This window comes from Taudactylus pleione, unplaced genomic scaffold (assembly GCF_031769625.1).
Source record: "Taudactylus pleione unplaced genomic scaffold, aTauple2 ptg000100l, whole genome shotgun sequence".
Classification (NCBI taxonomy): Eukaryota; Metazoa; Chordata; class Amphibia; order Anura; family Myobatrachidae; genus Taudactylus; species Taudactylus pleione.
This window is the reverse complement of record NW_028284502.1, coordinates 13,852,679-13,871,918: the sequence shown is the minus strand read 5'-3', so window position 1 is coordinate 13,871,918 and position 19,240 is coordinate 13,852,679. Positions and strand designations below refer to the sequence as shown.

The following is a 19,240-nucleotide window of genomic DNA, read 5'->3' as shown; positions in this document are numbered from 1 at the left end:
TGTAAACCATTTTAAAAATCCTTTGGCAATATTCTTGTTTTCCACAGGAATTTGTAATCGAGACTAGTTGCGATGTGATTAGCTGCCCTTCAAGGAACTGCCTGCTGTGATCACATATCAGCACAATTGAATATCTATAATCATGTGGAATAAACAAAGTAACATGTTGTAAAACACCATTCATGTCAGTGGATCATTAATTTCAGTGGCCTATTCATCTCAATAGCATTCCTACATGTATCGCACAACTCCATTTGAACAAATGGGATAGTTACATGAGTTGGAAAAATACCCTTGCTAACCCTAATGTAAGCCCCCTTCACTCTCTAAAGGGACACCAGGTTACTAATGCCCATGTAGTTTAGTGTACACACCCTTTACCTCCCGCTAAGTGCTGTACCTCCTTTTTAGATCAGTGCCTCCACCCAAGTATCAGTAAGTAGTATGGGCCTACTTGGGGAAACCCTAATTTAAGTGTTGAATTATAGGTGTATAATGTTACATTGGTTCACACAATGAATATGCATTTTACCAGAAGAATCCTGTATTTTTTCCTCCACTGCTCCTCCAGGAAAGTGACACACAAGATACAGTTTGAAAAGTTCTTTAGTAACATGGTTGTAACAGGTTTATAAAAATTCAACTTTGATTCACAGCATTGTAAATATGATGTCTATATGTTAATTGAACAAATTGGGCATATCATAACATATATATATCGTCCGTTAATTTAAATAAAAGTTAACTCACATTTAATGCAATAGTACACAAGCGAAGTCCCCTGTTTAATTAGAGTCCAAACATCAGACAAAAGTTATGCATTTGAAGAATGTTCCTAAAATACAGTATCTTGTTTCACTGTGGGGTCTAACACCCCACTTCCCCAAACTATCTCTGCGTCGCTATTATTAGTAATGGAAAACTAAACAGCAATAGGTTATCCAGGGACTAAAGCCGCATGCACACTAGACAAGGCATGTCAAACATGCGGCCCGCAGGCCACATGCGGACTGAATAAACATTTTATGCGGCCCGAGAGTATGGGCTCACATATTTATATAATATACGGCCCACACCCCTGCCACGATCGGAGCTCAGCTCCGATCGGGCAGTGTTTACTTTGTTTAAGTTGGCAACGCTGATTTCTGAAGTGATCAGAAGCCTCTGATCGCTTTAGAGGCCAGCGTTCCCAGTGATGCAATGCACGGGTGACGTCACCCGCGACGCCTGCGATGAGAGGAGCCTGCGTCTGCTGCTCTGGATCTAATTAGATCCAGTCAGCGGCAGCGTCTACGCGAGACGTTGTGAGTGACGATGGCGTGGACTCGAGCGGTGCCCAGCAGCTATCGTGAAGACAGGTAAGTACTGCACAGGTAAGTGAGACCTGTTCTATACTGGGAGGAGGCACAGCATAAGGGGCATTACTGGGGGCACAACATAAGGGTCTCTGCATAAGGGCATTACTGGGGGTTTTGCATAAGGGGCATTATTGGGGCACAATATCAGGGGCATTACTGGGGGCACAACATAAGGGACACTTCTAGGGGCATTACTGGGGGCTCTGCATAAGGGACATTACTGGGGGCACAACATAAGGGGCATTACTGGGGGCTCTGCATAAGGTGCACTTCTAGGGGCAATACTGGGGCACTGCATAAGGGGCACCACTAGGGATATTACTGGGGTCTATGCATAAGGGGTATTACTGGGGCTCTGCATAAGGGGTATTACTGCGGACACAACATAAGGGGCATTACTGGGGCACTGCATAAGGGATATTACTGCGGGCACAACATAAGGGACATTACTGGGGGCACTGCATAAGGTGCACTTCTAGGGGAATTACTGGGGTACTGCATAAGGGGCACCACTAGGGACATTACTGGGGGCTCTGCATAAGGGGCATTACTGGGGCTCTGCATAAGGGATATTACTGTGGGCACAACATAAGGGACATTACTGGAGGGCACTGCATAAGGTGCACTTCTAGGGGAATTACTGGGGCACTGCATAAGGGGCTTTACTAGGGGCATTACTGGGGCTCTGCATAAGGGGTGTTACTGGGGGCACAACAAGGGGCATTACTGGGGGCTCTGCATAAGGGGCACTGCATAAGGGACACTACTAGGGGCATTACTGGGGCACTGCATAATGGGCACTACTAGGACAATGTATAAGGGGCATTGCATAATGGGCACAAATTCAGGGGGCATTGCATAAGGGGCTCTAATACAGGGGAATTGCATAAGGGGCACTACTACAGGGGGCACTGCATTAGTTTTTATTAATAATAAACCTTTCAAAATTGCATATAAGACTTTTTTTTTTTTTTTGATGCGGCCCACACACTCTTGAATATTCGGGCCGGTTGGTATTTTGAGTTTGACATGCCTGCACAAGACTATGTGCTGTATGAACGATATTGGTGAAAGATTTCCCTTGAACTTTCTGTAGTGGAGGACAAGCGATATTGGGTGTACACACTGAGATATATCTTTAAAGATATCTTTCAGCGAAGTCATCCTGCCACATCTCTGAACAGGCAATTCTTGACGATATCGTCAGATTGGCCTGCATGTACGGACAACAAAATACATCGTTAACGACCCGCAGGAGCGCGCATCGTTGGCCGTTCACTGTATACACACTGAACAATATGAACGATATATCGTTGAACGAGATCGTTATCGTCCATATCGTTCATAAATATCGTATAGTGTGTATGCGGCTTTACTCTCAGTCTGCCGGCAGATTCTTTTATATCTCTCTCTGTCACTGCCCTTCTTTCCCTGACAGGAACCCAACCACTCCCAACCATATCACTCCACCCCTTAGTCTCCTGTGCATGTGCATCCCACACACTGGGGCATATCCTCACCAAGGAGAAAAATGTATCTCATAAACTGAGATGTAAATACATTAGATAGATATATATATATATATATATATATATATCTATCTATCTATCAGGAATCACATTACTCCATTACAGAGCCCTAACTAGACTTTTTGGTGCCCTGTGCCAGAAAGAACATTGACACCCCCCATCTTTCAAATAGAGACATAAGATGCGTGACCAAACAAGGGGTTGTGCCTCATGGGAAAGGGCCATGACAAATCTGATTTGTCCTGTACGATGATAAAGTGGTACTGATTTTGTTGTACTACTATTATCCGGGTGTGAAAATAATGGCTGCAGTGTAACTCACCAGCTCTAGATGTAGGAGAGTGCTGGTGAAGCTGAACCTGCTGCAGGATTTGTCCATCAGAACAACCGTGCATGAGATAGGGGTGGCCAGGAGATGCCGGGGATACAAAAAAAGAGGAAGGTACAAGTATACCTCCCAATTGTCTTGCGTTCAGCGAGTCAGTCCCGTTTTTCTGGGACTGTCCCACCCGCGGGCAGCAGTGTCCCACGGTGGGGGGGAGGTTGGGGAGAGCACACACCAGCTCTAGAGAATAGATGCTTTGCGCAGCCCGGGGGCAGCCCAGCATCTCGGAGAGTGCTGGGCACGCCCCTTTGTGATGTAAACGGGGTGCACCTCAAGGCCACGCCCCTTTACTAACAGGCCACCCCCCTTTTTCAGGTGCACGGAAGTCCTGAATCAGCAGGGACAAACGTTGGAAGGTAAGGGTACAAGTAAAAATGATTATAAACAAAAAATTGACAGACCCCCAAAAGCGCCCCCTGCCCTGTACCGTGGCACATATTGCACCATCCTAGTTACGGCCATGCTCCATTATAAATACATGACACACATATACATTTTACCTCATGAATTCTCACTACAGTATATATGTGTGTATATATAAATGGAAAGGGTGCACTTCATAGTTCAGTAATGTTTTTAATTGATAAAATGGTTACATATAAAACACTGCACTGTTACAGTGCCGCTTGTACCTTATATAAGACGGTGTGGGCTGGTTACCACATAGTGTTTTTAAAATACTCCCACCGGCAATCACCACCACGTTGTCCCTGGAAGCTGTCGGGTTCACAGACCCCATTACTCACCGCTTCTCGAGAGGTTGCCGCAGGTCGGACCACGTGGCTGCTAACCATGGAGCTGGGGGGAGCCGATAGAGTCTCAGTATCACGTCATGAGGCCACGCCCTAATGCATTTCGTCAGAGGGCTGTCCTCCGTGACGTGACTTGCTCCTTTTAAACGTGTTAATTCAAAAAAGGGGACGATTTATCCTTAGATGCCCCTTTTATATAGAAATCGGCAAGCTTGATAGTTCATTCACCAAAATGTATATTGTTGGACACATACGGCTTGTGTATACGACCACTGTTCCTATGTTAAATTCATCAATTAAGGATCTCATTCAGATTTGCATCAGTGGAAACCTGCGAGGCATAGGAACTAATTGTAATGAGTGACAGTAGCTGAATTAACACATGTTTAAAAGGAGCAAGTCACGTCACGGAGGACAGCCCTCTGACGTGACCTAATGCATTAGGGCGTGGCCTCGTGACGTGATACTGAGACTCCATCAGCTCCCCCCAACTCCATGGTTAGCAGCAACATGGTCCGACCTGCGGCAACCTCTCGAGAAGCGGTGAGCAGCGGGGTGTGTGAACCCGACAGCTTCCAGGGACAACGTGGTGGTGATTGCTGGCGGGAGTATTTTAAAAACACCATGTGGTAACCAGCCCACACCGTTTTATATAAGGTACAAGCGGCACTGTAACAGTGCAGTGTTTTAAATGTAACCATTTTATAAATTAAAAACGTTATTGCACTATGAAGCGCCCCCTTTCCATTTATATTTAACAGAATTACGGATTTGGGCTTGATATTTTTACAAGGGCAACTGCGGTCCAATTTATGAAGGAAAAAGGATCTGGTGTCTATAAAGAATCTGATGAACTGACCAATACACCTGGTCTTGTTGCTGGACTCATATGGGATTTTTATTAACATTTGCAGATCAGCTGGTTGTGAACGCATGGTCTGGATATTTTGTTATTTATATACATATATATATATATTAATAATTACCTCATATATATATACTTATTAATGTAGTATGGTCTTTAGGGCCTGATTCAGCTTTGGGAATAGAGTAAGATATACCACGTAACTGATTGTCTTGGTGAAACCAGGCTGCACTGCAGGTGGGGCAGATTTTAAATGTGCAGAGATTTAGATTTGGGAGGGGGGTGTCCTAACTGACATCTAAATTGCAGTGTAAAAATAAAGCTGTTCAGTATTTGTGGGCTACATGCAAAAGCAGCCAGCAATTACCCCGCATGAGAAATAAAATGTATGTATTTGCACATGGTTTGTCTTGATTCACAGTTACGTGCTATGAGAAACCGAAAGATTGCATAAGAAAAGAGGTGTTTTAAACCTCTAGGATGGGGGCAGGCATGTATGCAAATTACTTGTGGGAGTTAGCCTATGGCAAGCAGGGGCGGGTTTGTAACAGGAACATTATATAGTGGGATAAAAGTGTGGGCCAAAGCCTCTTTGTTCCAGATTCCTCCAGGACAGGGAAGTGCATTTTGTCAGTTGTCATTTTCCTTAATAAAACTCTCTTAGTGCTTCTCCTCCTTCTTCTCTTCTTCTCTCCTCCTTTTCCTTATTGTATTTAGTCATTCTTTTAATTTACTTCATATCATTGCTTTTACTTTTCCTTTCTGTCCTCAATCAGTGTCTTTTCTGATTTCTTGTTCTGCTGGGGGTGGGTGTAGCTATGTCCTGCCTAGTAATGAGCCTCCCCAGACCTTGGTCCCTGGCTCCACAGTGCCCCCATGTTATTAGGAGCTGCAGGTGTGGTTCCCCTATTGATAGTTCTATCCCCCCTCAGGCTGCTGCAGCAGCTTTGTGGAAGGTGTGCCAGTGCGGGGGAGGGGTGCTTCCCTTCAGTCCTTAATACCCCTGGTCAATATCATCTTTGTGGCTGCAGTGGCCAGCACCATAGGCAAATGCAGGAGGGGTTTATGAGTGCCTTGCCTGAACCCCCCCTCAGCCCACACCATGATGACTACAATAGAAATAGCATATAATACTAAAGTTGCATGTTTTTTTAGGATCCCCTCAGTGTCACAAATGAAATAACTAGCACTACAGTCCCTGTTGATCTTTTAAATGTGTCAGCCAGTAGAAAAAGTTAAAAAGCCAGTAATGAATATTGTTGTGCACCAACTAGATCTGGAAAACATGCACTGTACGGGGTACACTGATATGGATCACCTATTGGATCAATTATTAATACTGGATAATACACCATCCAGTACATAACAGGACCAATCTGTGCATCTATGTCCAGGACAGTGCATGGTTTCTTTTTCTGCCCTCCCCCAGATTCCCCAACTTGCTCATATGATCTGTAAAGGAGCCTGCACATGAAATAAAAAGATTCAGCTCAGACAGGATGGCTCTACTTCTACATATAATTGCTTACTGTGTTTGCTGGTCCTTTATATGCCAGAATTATATCATTCAGTACATTCGTATGATGTATTTTATAGATGGTCTAAGTGCTGATTATGCCCTCTTAATGGTAGAAAACAGTTGCAGCAAACAGTGTCAGTATTATGCTGGGCATTGAGGTATCATTGGGGGAATAGAATGCTTTAGTGATGCGTTATCTGACAGTAAGGGGTAATGGCTTTGACACTGCTTTATTTATGTATGGCACCTTAGATCTAGCTTTTATCTCCTTTGAATCATATTATCAGTCAATAGAGGAGATTGTATTATATACTGTATTCTGAGCATTTAACTTACAAAATAGACAGAATACATGTGCTACAGTGAATTTCTACAGTGTGCACAGCTTATTATTGCAATCACTGCCCCAAGCAGCTATCACCGGGAAGCTCCATTCTCAGCTATGCTCCTACTTTGACAAATATACATTGCTGGAGGTCACGCAGCCTTCGCGTCCTGCCTATGAGGGGTACAACGCGAGCAAAGCAGCTAGTTCAGTTAGTCAGGGCTAACAGCAGGCGTCTGGGGAAAATGCTTCGCCTTTAATAATTCCACCTGTACGCAGGGACGAAAATGTCATTTTCGTCACCTCTGCTTGCGATGTGGTGGCAATCACCCAGTTGCCAAGTGTTTCAAGGGGGGTGCCCAGCAGCAGCCTGCACAGCCAGCAAAAGGCACAAGTGCTAAGTAAAGTTCCATCCCCTGTCCGTGTCACAGCGATAGCAAAATGGTTGAGTTGGTACCCGGTTCTGCAGGACGCAGAATTTTCGTTAAAAGGCTTCAGTTTTGGTTTTCGTTTACCTATTTGCAGGGATGTCGACACATATTCGCCTAGAAATTTGAAGTCTGCCTTTGAATTGCCTCACATTCTTAGGGAAAAAGTGGCTGGCGAGGTTAGCGTCAGGCGCATTGCAGGGTCTTTTGCAGAACCCCCATTAGGGATCTTGTGAATTCCCCGGTGGGAGTGGTTCCCAAGAAAATTCCAGGAAAATACAGGCTCATGCAACATCTGTCTTATCCGCCAGGCTCGTCAGTAAATTATGCCATACCAGTTGAGGTTTCCTCGGTGGTGTACCAGTCTTTTGACGATGCTTTGGATGTCATTAGGTGTTATGGTCCGGGCGCACTGATGGCTAAGATAGATGTTGAGTCAGCTTTTCGTCTACTTCCTTTGCACCCAGAGTCATTCCAGTTTATGGGTTTTTAGCTTGGACAACGGATATTGCATAGACAAATGCTTGCCTATGGGGTGTTCTGTGTCCTGTGCGTTTTTCGAGCATTTTAGCACCTTCCTACACTGGTGCGCGGAATTTATTTATTTAATTTTTGCGGTAGTCATGGAATAGCCCACTATCTCGATGACTTTCTGTGTGTCGGCCCTTCCGGTTCAGGCAGATGCAGTTATCTTTTGTTTTCTTTACGAGCGCTGTTTTTTCATTTGGAGTTCCCGTTGCTGCGGACAAAACGGAAGGCCCTTCCCCTTGTCATTCCTGGGTATCGAGATCTGTACCTCGGCGGGTTCTTGTCGCATTCCTCTCGATAAGCCTGTCAAGTTGCGTAATGCCATAGCGAAATGCACGGCTTCCAGTAGAATTACCCTGCGGCAGGCGCAATCCCTCCTGGGCCTGTAAAGTAATTCCAATGGGCAGAGCTTTTTCACGTAAATTGGAAAGGGCCACGGCTGGTGTCACTAACCGAGACATTTGCTACGTTTATCCTCAGAGTTTAAGCAGGACCTCTCTGTCTGGGTCTCGTTTCTTCGGGTTTTTAATGGCGTTCGGTTGTGGATGTCTCCAGCCGCTGACAATTTGCAGCTGCAGCTGTTCACCGACGCAGCAGGCACCACAGGGTTCGGATGTTACCTTGATGGCTCCTGGTGCGTTGGCCGTTGGCTGGAAGAATGGGTGGGAAAGGGTTTGACTAAGGACTTACTCCTTCTCAAACTCTTTCCCATAATGGTTTCCTTGGAAATCTGGGGGGAATGGTTACGCAATCGCAGCATCATTATCAGGTGTGACAACCTGGGCGTGGTCCATGCGATACAATCAGCAACATGCGGCTTCCCTGCTGGTTTTGCGCTTGCTAGCGCAGCTGTGCTCACATGTTTGCGCTGTAACATCATGTTTAAGGCAAGACACGTTCCTGGGGTGGAGAATGAGATAGACGATGCGTTATCACGTTTCCAGTGGGCTAGGTCCCGATCTGTGGCCCCTGGTGCTGACGTTGTGCTTTGCCCCTCTTATGTTTGGCAGGTGATCAAGCCGGCATGGAGGGCTTAGCAGAACAGTCTTTAGCCCCCTCCACGTTGCGAGCATATCGGCAGGCATGGAATGAATGGGAAGTTTATTCCCGTAGCAGCAAACAGGCAGGTAAGAGTCAGCATCGTTCGATGCTTTCTTTTATTTGGAGTCTCCATTTGGCTGGCAGATCCAGGGCTTCTGTTGCGCGCTCTTTGGGGGGCATTGCATTTTATTGTAAATTGAAGGGCCAACCTGACTTTACTAAAAGTTTTCTGATTGTGAAGGCTTTAAAGGGTTGGGCACGGGTCTCCCGGCCAGTAGCTGACCGTAGGAGACCTGTGGATGCTCATCTGCTTCCGGCAGTATTAGGGGCGGTTCTCGGAGTGGCTCTTACTGCGTATGAGGCGGTCCTGATTCAAGTGGTGTTTTCAGAGGCTTTTCACGGCACCTTGAGGGTATCGGAGCTGGTGGCATCATCCAAATGGGTTGATGCCGCCATGCTCCTCTCGGATATCCTGGTCAGTGAGAGGTCTGTTCTCTGTAGGATTCGGCGGTCAAAGACCGACCAGACTGGTAGGGGTAGGTGGATCTCGTTGGGTCCATCTAGGTACGAACAGATCTGCCCCGTGGCACTAGCTATGCGGTATGAGTTATTGCGGCCGGATGTTCCTGGTTCATGACTCATGCATATGGACAGGACTCCGCTTACCAAATACCAGTTTGGTTGGCTTTTGAAGAGGTGTGTATCAGTTTTAGGCCTCCCGCCTCAAGATTTTGGTACACACTCGTTTCTGATCGGAGCCGCAACTTCGGCGGCAGCTGCGGGTTTCTCGGCATCAGAAATTAAGGCCCTAGGACGTTGGAAATCGGATAGTTATAAAGGTTACATTCGACCTAGGCGTGAAGGCCCTTTGTTTTAAAGTCATTTCACAGTCTGTTCCGGTTACGTTTATAGTTTATGCTTGCCTGGTTTTTGTCTTGTCTCATGTACTGTCCTGTCTTGTCTGTTACCCCTGTCCGTCCTACTCGGGATTAGCTACTCGCCATTGCTGGCAATGGGAGTCTTGAGGGATTTTACAATTTTTACCTGAACTGACGGATTCAATTCGGCTATTCTCAATCATTTAATTAGGCCATAGTCCATCCCTCAGCAGGTTTTTATTTTACCTCTTGCCGAGTTCACCTGTTTTTTCCCAATTCCCCCCCACCCATTCTTCCCCTTTGTGTCTTCTGTTTGTCTCAGCCACTTCAAATAGTAAAGTCGGCGACCAATAGAAAATTTTTCTTTTTGGCAGATACTCACTTATGTTCTATCAGATCCCACTAATACACCATAAAATTTTATTGTTTTATGACAATTACTAATTTTTTATTTACTGCTTTCCTCCACCTTTAGGATTGCTCTTTGACACGCAGGACATTTGGGTGATAGGCCACTCATATATTTTCTGGGCTGCTAGGTTGAGTTCAGATCAAGCTCCAATTTTTGAATATTCAGCTAGGGTCCGTTGGATAGGTTCCAGAGGTATGAGATGGCATTCCTTTTGTCCTAAACTGTTAGAGTATGCAAGGCTTTTTGGTAGGCCACGTATTTTGGTGGCTTATTTAGGAGGCAACGACTTAGGGCAGATGTCCACTGTAGAATTACGAGTTGATATTGTCAACGATTTGGCGAGGGTGCTATCGGCCTGGCCCTTGTGTAAATTAATTTGGTCTTGCATTGTACCTCGACAGGTCTGGCGTGGGGTTAGGAGTTTTCCTGCTAATGACGAAGCTAGGAAGAAACTTAATTTCGCAGTTGCCAAATTTGTGATGGCCAATTATGGCCGTTTCATTTACCATAAGAACATTCAATTTCGATTTAGTTATATGTATAGACCTGATGGAGTTCATTTAACAGAGGAGGGTTTGTCATTGTTTATTGGGGATCTTTTTGAGGAGTTGGCGTTATTGGGGTAGTACTTGGTATGGTGGCGGTGCAGCGGTTCTATAAGCAGAACCTTGCTGTGGCGGGAAAGAACGGCAGGTCGCCAGTCCGGGTGCAATTATGATTTAAGGGCGCTCCCTTCGTTGACTGGTAGATGGCTGTACCAACCTAACGGGGGGCAGTATCACCACCTAAACGGGTGGGAAGTCAAGATGGGGGTGAGCGTTACCTTTTGTTGATGATATGAGTTACATGGTTATGTGTATGCACTCTGGGCGATCTACGCCTGCTATGCCTTTTGTTGTTTGTGTGTGGGCATAGCAGATCTGGCTGATTTCTGGCCGTCCTTTCTTTGCCACCATACATCCTTAAATAAATAATAATTATTATTGCTCCAATAAATCGCCATCAAGTTATCTGCCAAATCCACGTCTCAGTGTCTTTATTTTATGTTAGTATGATAAGTGGTTTGCACACATGACAACACCTCATCCGATAGAAGGTTTAGAGAAACCGAAAGATTGCATAAGAAAAGAGGTGTTTTAAACCTCTAGGATGGGGGCAGGCATGTATGCAAATTACTTGTGGGAGTTAGCCTATGGCAAGCAGGGGCGGGTTTGTAACAGGAACATTATATAGTGGGATAAAAGTGTGGGCCAAAGCCTCTTTGTTCCAGATTCCCCACCCTCCCTCCCCTATAAATTTTGGTATGTTGTGGGTTTGGTTTTGGGTGGCGGGAAAGAACGGCAGGTCGCCAGTCCGGGTGCAATTATGATTTAAGGGCGCTCCCTTCGTTGACTGGTAGTTGGCTGTACCAACCTAACGGGGGGCAGTATCACCACCTAAACGGGTGGGAAGTCAAGATGGGGGTGAGCGTTACCTTTTGTTGATGATATGAGTTACATGGTTATGTGTATGCACTCTGGGCGATCTACGCCTGCTATGCCTTTTGTTGTTTGTGTGTGGGCATAGCAGATCTGGCTGATTTCTGGCCGTCCTTTCTTTGCCACCATACATCCTTAAATAAATAATAATTATTATTGCTCCAATAAATCGCCATCAAGTTATCTGCCAAATCCACGTCTCAGTGTCTTTATTTTATGTTAGTATGATAAGTGGTTTGCACACATGACAACACCTCATCCGATAGAAGGTTTAATCTTACTCTGTTCACAAAGCTGAATCATGCTCTTAGCCCTTAACCAGGGTTATACTAGTAAGTATGTACACAATGTGCTTCTATAGAGATGAATCAAATTTTTCAAGCACGGTGACAGAGAGAAGCAAGTATTATTTATTTATTAACAGTTATTTATATAGTGTACACATATTATGCAGCAGTTTAAGTATCGGTAAGTTCATAAATGGATATGACTTTCAGATTTTTTTCTTTTTACATACACTTGTGCTAAAATTATTCATGGACTTGTTTCCTCCCCCTGGACTCATCTCATCACCCTTTCTTGACGCTCTCATTCGACCTCTCCTTCACTGGTTCCCTTCCCTTACAGAATACAGTTTAAGCTCCAACCGGGTTGGGTATGAATTACAAGCCGCCGGTTCAAATCCCGACGAGAGAAGCTCAACAGATGAAAATCCTGATGCCGGCTCATAAGTATCTAACCCTCCGCATTGCCCCACCCCCCCTCCCCCCTAACCCTCCCTTGGGGCTGCCTAACCTTTAGACTCGGGAGGGGGGGGGGTGCCAAACCCTAAGTCCCCCCCCCTGTGGTGCCTAACCCCCCCTCACCACACCCTAAACCTAACCCTCCCGGGGGGGTGCCTAACCCTAACCCCCCTTCCCGTAGCCTAAACCTAACCCTCCCGGGGGGGGGTGCCTAACCCTAACCTCCCCCTGGTGGTGCCTACCCCCCCCCTTCCCTTAGCTTACACATAACCCTCCCGGGGGTGCCTACCCCTAAGTCCCCACCAGCAGTACCTAAACCTAACCCTCCTTCCCCGCGGCTAACACGTCGCGACGCCCGGCTAACCTACGTTCGGTATGCTGGGCGTCAGGATTTTGACGTGAGGTTAATGATAGGCGTCGGTATTTAGACGCCTATCTTTAGTCCCATGTCGGGCTTTCAGTGTCGAGATTCTGGCGGTCGGCATTTTGACCGCCGGCTCCCTGACCACATTCCCTCCAACCTTATCTCAATCTTTATTCCCTCCTACTCTATCCACTCTTCTTCTGATTGTCGCCTTGTGTCCGTGCTGATTGCTACTCCCACATCCAAGACTTTTCCCGTGCTGTTCCCCGATCTCTGGAACTCACTCCCATGCCCTATAAGACTGCCTACCAACCTACATGGCCTCAGATGTGGCCTGTAAACACAACTGTTCATTTAAAGCTTACCAGCTCTTCTCACACTCTTAACTCACACCGAACTCATATCTTACCAGTTCACTTCCAAGTTTTACCTCCATTCCACTATACTGTGAACTCTCACAAGAAGGGTTTTCCACCCTATTGGTTCTCACTCTGCACTATCCTTGTCTCCAGTGTCCTACCACTCACCGTCAACGGATCCTTTCTCTCCCCCTTTCCCAGGGCACTGGGTCGTTCTGTGCTACTGTTAACAACTTGTGTAATTTGTATTATTATCTCATTGTTTGATTTTTTTTTTTCCCATATACTTGGACATTTTTATATTGTATTGTTGATGCCATTGTAATATTCTTTGTACAGTGCTAGGTGCACTTGGTGGTGCCATATAAATTAAACATCATGATAATAATAATAAAAATAACGATAATAAAAAATCAGACAGAGTATATAAAACAATGAGTAAGAGCCTAATAGTTTAAACCAGCTGAACAAGCATGTATTTTACTATATGGACAAATAACTGATCAGGGCTAAGATTAGATAAGATAATTTCACCTATGACTGCTGAAGTTATGCTGTGCATTTGATTCTTATTAAAATTCTTCTACAAATAGATTGTTTTCCCTGTCACCCTGAGTATGCTTAATCATCTTCTTAATGCTGGTTGCATTTTGGAACCAAAATAAATGCCCCCACAGGGATGACCTTATTCTGTGAGATCAGTTAGGATTTGTTTTGCCTTGTTCACTTCATGCCACAGCAGAGGTGATGTATAGAGTATCTCATGGTCCACCGCTCCTAATACACAGACAGATGAGAAATTGAAGAGCAGCCTCTAAGTGAAAGAAAGACATTTTATACTAAATATGTTGACCTGTAAATGAAACCATGATACCTGCCACAGTAAAATATAACAATGTGCTTGTAAATAGTTGACCTGCTCTTAAATGAGAATAATAAATATTTTTCTTTAAAAAAAACTGTCTAGGATTTTGCGTTACTTTATCATCTTCTGCAAATGTATTTTAAATAAATAAATAAATGTTACATCAGTCTTCTTTTGTCCGTACTTCTAGTAATAAAATAGCTAAATATTTGCTTGATTACTGTACCATCACGCTGATACAAAATCAACTCGATATTCAGTTATTTTGAAAATACCTTCCATATTTTACTTACATTCATTTGTGCCCACTGCCCAGTATTTCATTGGAAATATTTTTTTGGGATCTAACATTGCAAGGGTTAGCAATTACTTTTGGTGTCATTTTGTTTCTGTGTTGCATTGTAGCTGCATCCAAAGTCGCTTATAGGGGTCTATTTATCAAGCTGTGAAAAGTGTGGAGAAGTTGCCCATAGCAACCAATTAGCTTTGAAGTAGCATTTATCTAGTGTAGTCTATAAAGTAATAGGTAGGAGCTGATTGGTTGCTATGGGCAACTTCTCCACTGGTCCACTTCTCCACGCTTTTCACTGCTTGGTAAACAGACCCGATAGTGTCCTATGGAGTTGGAATAATATATCAGATTAAGACGCACACTGAGTGCCGGGATGCATGACGCGGCTTACTCATATTGGTCCTCTGTCTTTTGCCTTTTCCCCCAGGTTACCTTCCGAGTTGCATAGTGTTGCTGCATGCAACTCCAGCAGTGTCCAGGGTACTTGTGCATTGCACTTTTGTCACATTAGAGATGCAGGACACACATTCGGGAGCACGCATCGCTGGTCGTTTTTGACATTATGCTGCCCGATTTGTGCCCTGATTAACAAGCGATTGAACGATAACGATGTCGTTATCATTCAATCGCTCTGTTTAATCGAGTAGTGGATACCCGCCTTAAATCTAAACCCCTAAACCTAACCCTTCCCCCCCACCCATAGTGCCTACCTCTCTCCCTAGTGCCTAACCCTAACCCTCCCCCCAACCCCGCTACTTACCTTCGGGATTCCGGCAGTTGGGATGCTGGTGCCAGGATTCAGACAAGTGTCGGGATTTCCTGCAGTCGGGTTATTGACTGCATCTGAATTTGAATTTGTCCTTTTACTGAATGAGGCTGGAACAAGCAGTATTTTAAGAGAATAATGTATAAAGATTGCAATTAGTAATCACTGTGTAAGCAGTACTTTGAAGTGACAGGAACACAGAACATTTATCCCACAAAAAGGAAATACATTTTATTGTACATAAAAATGTAATTGTATCTTCTCAAAAATTGTGCATTGTTTCATTATTTTGATTAAGCGAGTTGCTTCTTTATATAATAGGTTTCAATAGTTTGCATGTTTTCTTTCCCTCTTGTAGATTTCAAAATACAACCTGCAGAAAAAAGTGCAAGAAATGGTACGTTAGCTAATAAACAATTATTAGTTACTATATGTTATTTATAAGGTGAAGACAACTCTTTGCTGTAGCATATGTAAGGTTGTTTTAAGATTTTTTGTTATACAGTATAGTCTAAAAAATGTAAACAAATACCGTAATGAGCGCTCCCACACATAAACTAACATTCAGTCCATACAGTAACATATCCTGTTTTGTTCAGAGGCAGATTGTGTGTTTACAGGGGATCCAGTTAAGTTGCCGGACGTCAGGATACCGACGCCAGAATCCCGACGCCCGTCAGAATGCCAACATCGGCATCCCGAAGGGATCAAGATACTGACGTTGGCATCCCGAACGTAAATATGCAGGTTAGGGTTAGGCCCGGAATGGGGGGTTAGGTTTAGGGACCTGCCCGGGACGGGGGTGTTAGGGTTAGGCACTACCGGGGGGAGGTTAGGCACTACCGGGGGGAGGTTAGGTTTAGGCACCACCAGGGGAGGGTTAGGTTACTTACCAGCCACTGTCAGGAGCTTCACCATCGGGATGCCGCTGTCTGTCTTCTGACCGTTGGCATCCCGTCTGCCAGTATATCATACCAATTCCGTTTACGGTATGCACAGCTAACCTATATACCTGTTTATTGTGCTAGTCTGTCAGTGTTTTATTTTATTTATGGAAATGAAAATTCTACTGCTTAATGCCAATGTTTTAATTTATCATATCATTTACTCAGTTTCTTTTGGGCATTTACACATCCATAATAAATGGGCTGACATCCTTACTCAAAATATTCATATCTGAAAGAGAGTATTATATTTAAAACATGCACCCTAACAAACAGTTTATGGTCTAAATGCAAAGTCTATTAGGCTGTTATAAATTAAAAATGAAGTTAAAATGAATGGAAGCCGGACATAACTAGTCCATGTATTGATACCCCTAAATCTATATACCCAAAATGTCGCTGTTTAGCGTTACAAGTCACATAAGATATAATTGCTTTACAGACTTATATTGTGGTTCCAAAGTACAAAAGTTCTTATTGCAATAAAAGAAAGTTACACGCTTTGATCTAACACAATTAGCGCAAAAGACAATTAAATACAAAAGGTACAATCCGATACATACGCGTGTGCACTGGTCCCAGTAAACAGTTGTCTCTCCAGAAGCCTGTAGTCATCCAAATGGAATGGCTGTATACTATAACCAGTGAGCAGGCTATATACCTTACAGAACAAAGAAACTAGTTAACAGGTTTCCTTTGGGTCTTGCTCCTGGACATTCTGGTACGATGCAGATCATTGGACAGTTCATACAGCATCACTGGGGGTCCCAGTTCCTCAGATGTTGCTTTGTGTGGTTTTCCCGCCGAAGAAATGATTTAAACTAGTCAAAAGACACTACATACAGCTTTACATTCTAACCACTAATTTCATATAGTTCATAACTTGCAGACGATAGAACCGGAGATCTGCAAATAAACAGTGATTTAGAATGGTACCAAACATGATATGTCTACTAGCTTATGTACCTTAAATATCGTATACCTTACATTTCACAACATAAGTATACGCTAATAAAACCTCTAGTATTACTTTTAAAGCTTTTTATAAGTTATTGTATGTGTAAGTGTGAGAATATTGTGTAAAGTTATGCGTGGTGCGTTTATGTGTTTACTGCTTATCTGTGAACAGCACAACTGTGTGTTGTGCGTCTTATATATTTTATATGTATTTAATGTGCGTATAGGTTATGGTAGGACTTTCAACAATATGCGGTAGCAACGCTAATAATCGCAACACAAGATGGTGTCGTCAGGGGCGGCACAAAATGGCGTCGCCAGATATTAATTTAAGATTTGGTCTCAGCCAATCATCTGGCTTCGACACATGCATTGGGTGGTGTTATCTGGTTTAACAAAGAACAATAAAGTGGAAGGGAGAGAGTAATATGACATTTCAATTATAAACTGTACAACCTTATATACTTCAGGAGCCTCATGGTCGGCCCTCTAACATTCAAAATGGCCACATTACTCTTAGGGATCCATTTTCTAAAGGTTGATTTTAATCCAGGAGCTAAATCGCACATTTACTAACACTCAAAAATCGATATAAAAATTGTCCATTAGTAAACGTGTGATTTAGCCCCTGAAGCAGAACACCGATGTTGATCAATTTAGATTTTTAATCAATTAAAATCACTGTTTAGTAAATTTGCCCCTTAGGGACATATTCAATTTGGTGCGAAAAGGCCCCGTACTTTTTGCATGCCGGACTTTTCGCCGACATCGCTGGTTTTCCATGCGAAAAAGTATTGCGCGCATCCCCACTTATCCCAGTATTCAATGAAAAATCGGCGAAAACGGCACCCGGCGAAACGCAAACAGGCGAAAAGTGCTGTCAGATTTGGGGAAATCAGCTTGACAGCCCCCAAAAGATGCACTGATATTGGGGATCACTATAGATACCCCCGAATAGGCCTGCTGAAGGTATTTGGGGTGCTTAAATGATCTCAATAGCTGCTAATTACATCTTTGCACAAATGGTGAAGAATAGCATTTAGCAGGTTTTTTTGTGTGAAATTAACTAGTCCCAGCAAATTTTGGGGACATGAAAATGGGTGCTAGCATGGTTAAAAATCGCAAAAGTGAGGTTTTACAAAATGTGAAAAACGCACCTTCAACAAGCACCTGCAATAAAAAAAACAAACCTCCCCCATACTTGCTGCCCCCCCACCACAAAGTCTATTTTGCTAGTTTTTAAGTTTGTATCCCAACTTTGTACTTTATCGCCCCATTTTTCAAAGTACATTTTTAAGGTGTTCTTTATTTTTAGGATTTTTTTTACACAGTTTACCTTTGGGGACCTGTTCTAAGGGTGCAGGGTGGTTTACCCACCTTTGCACCCCAAAACCGCAATTCTGCACTTTTTTCCGACAGATATTCATAGGCAAAACTTTTCCGCCGGGTACATTGCATTGCGTTTCGCACTGGCGAAAAGTTGCCACAATTGAATACGGGGATAAGTTTCCACTGGCGAAATGACGTAATCATCAATTTTTTTTTAGCTGAAATGGCTATTCGCGTCTAATTTAATACAGCCCTTAATGTTAAATCAATTCATGTGACCATAGTAATAGCATATCTATAGGTATTTCATACAAGGTTGTAAGCAGAGAAAGCAAATCTGACAATAAATCAGTAAGGAGCCATAAGTGAGGGCTCGGAGGGCCACATGTGGCCCTAGGCTGATCTAGTGAACATCACTGCTGTACAAGGTATAGTTAGTTAGATTTTTTTTTTTTTTTTAACTATGACCTGTTCTAAAGAAGAGCTGTCGTCTATGTTGACCAGCTCTCTCGGTTAAATATTGATGTCTCATCTTTAGTGTGGCTAAATTAAGTGCACTCTGAATTCACCTGCCCAGTTAACTGAATCTTATTACAACAGAACTTTAAATTCAATAATGTAGCTCTTACATGACCATACACACTTTAGTTCACAATAGAAGAACATTGATTATTACCTTTATAAAAGCGATTTATGTTAAATATTTGTTTATTTATACTTTAGCGGTGATCGCTAAACTGCACTGTAATCAGAATTTGGGTCAATATGCTATACTGAGGACATCACATATCCAGGGTGCTGATCGGCACAGGGTGCAAATTTGCCCTGCTTCAGCACTGCCTCTAAGTGCCTTGTTTTTAGGGGTATATTTACTAAAGTGCGGGTTTTTAGAAGTGGAGTTGTTGCCTATAGCAACCAATCAGATTCTATTTATCATTTATCTAGCACCTTATAATCTAGAACATAATATCTAGAATCTAATTAGTTGCTATGGACAACAACTCAATTTCTAAAAACCCACATTTTAGTAAATGTACCCCTTAGACCAGAGGTTTCCAAACACCAGGCCTCAAGGCACCCCAACAGTTCTTTTTTCACAAATATCCATGGTGTTACACAGGTG

General features: G+C 43.6%; 1 protein-coding gene across 1 annotated transcript in view; it reads left to right on the top strand.

Moving 5' to 3' along the window:
* Window positions 1-19,240, top strand: part of CCDC73 (coiled-coil domain containing 73) — a 150,477-nt gene that overhangs the window by 30,026 nt on the left and 101,211 nt on the right. Inside the window, exon 7 of the mRNA XM_088470438.1 lies at window positions 15,246-15,284. Within this exon, the coding sequence (XP_088326564.1) occupies window positions 15,246-15,284 (39 nt within the window). The remainder of the gene's footprint in view (window positions 1-15,245; window positions 15,285-19,240) is intronic.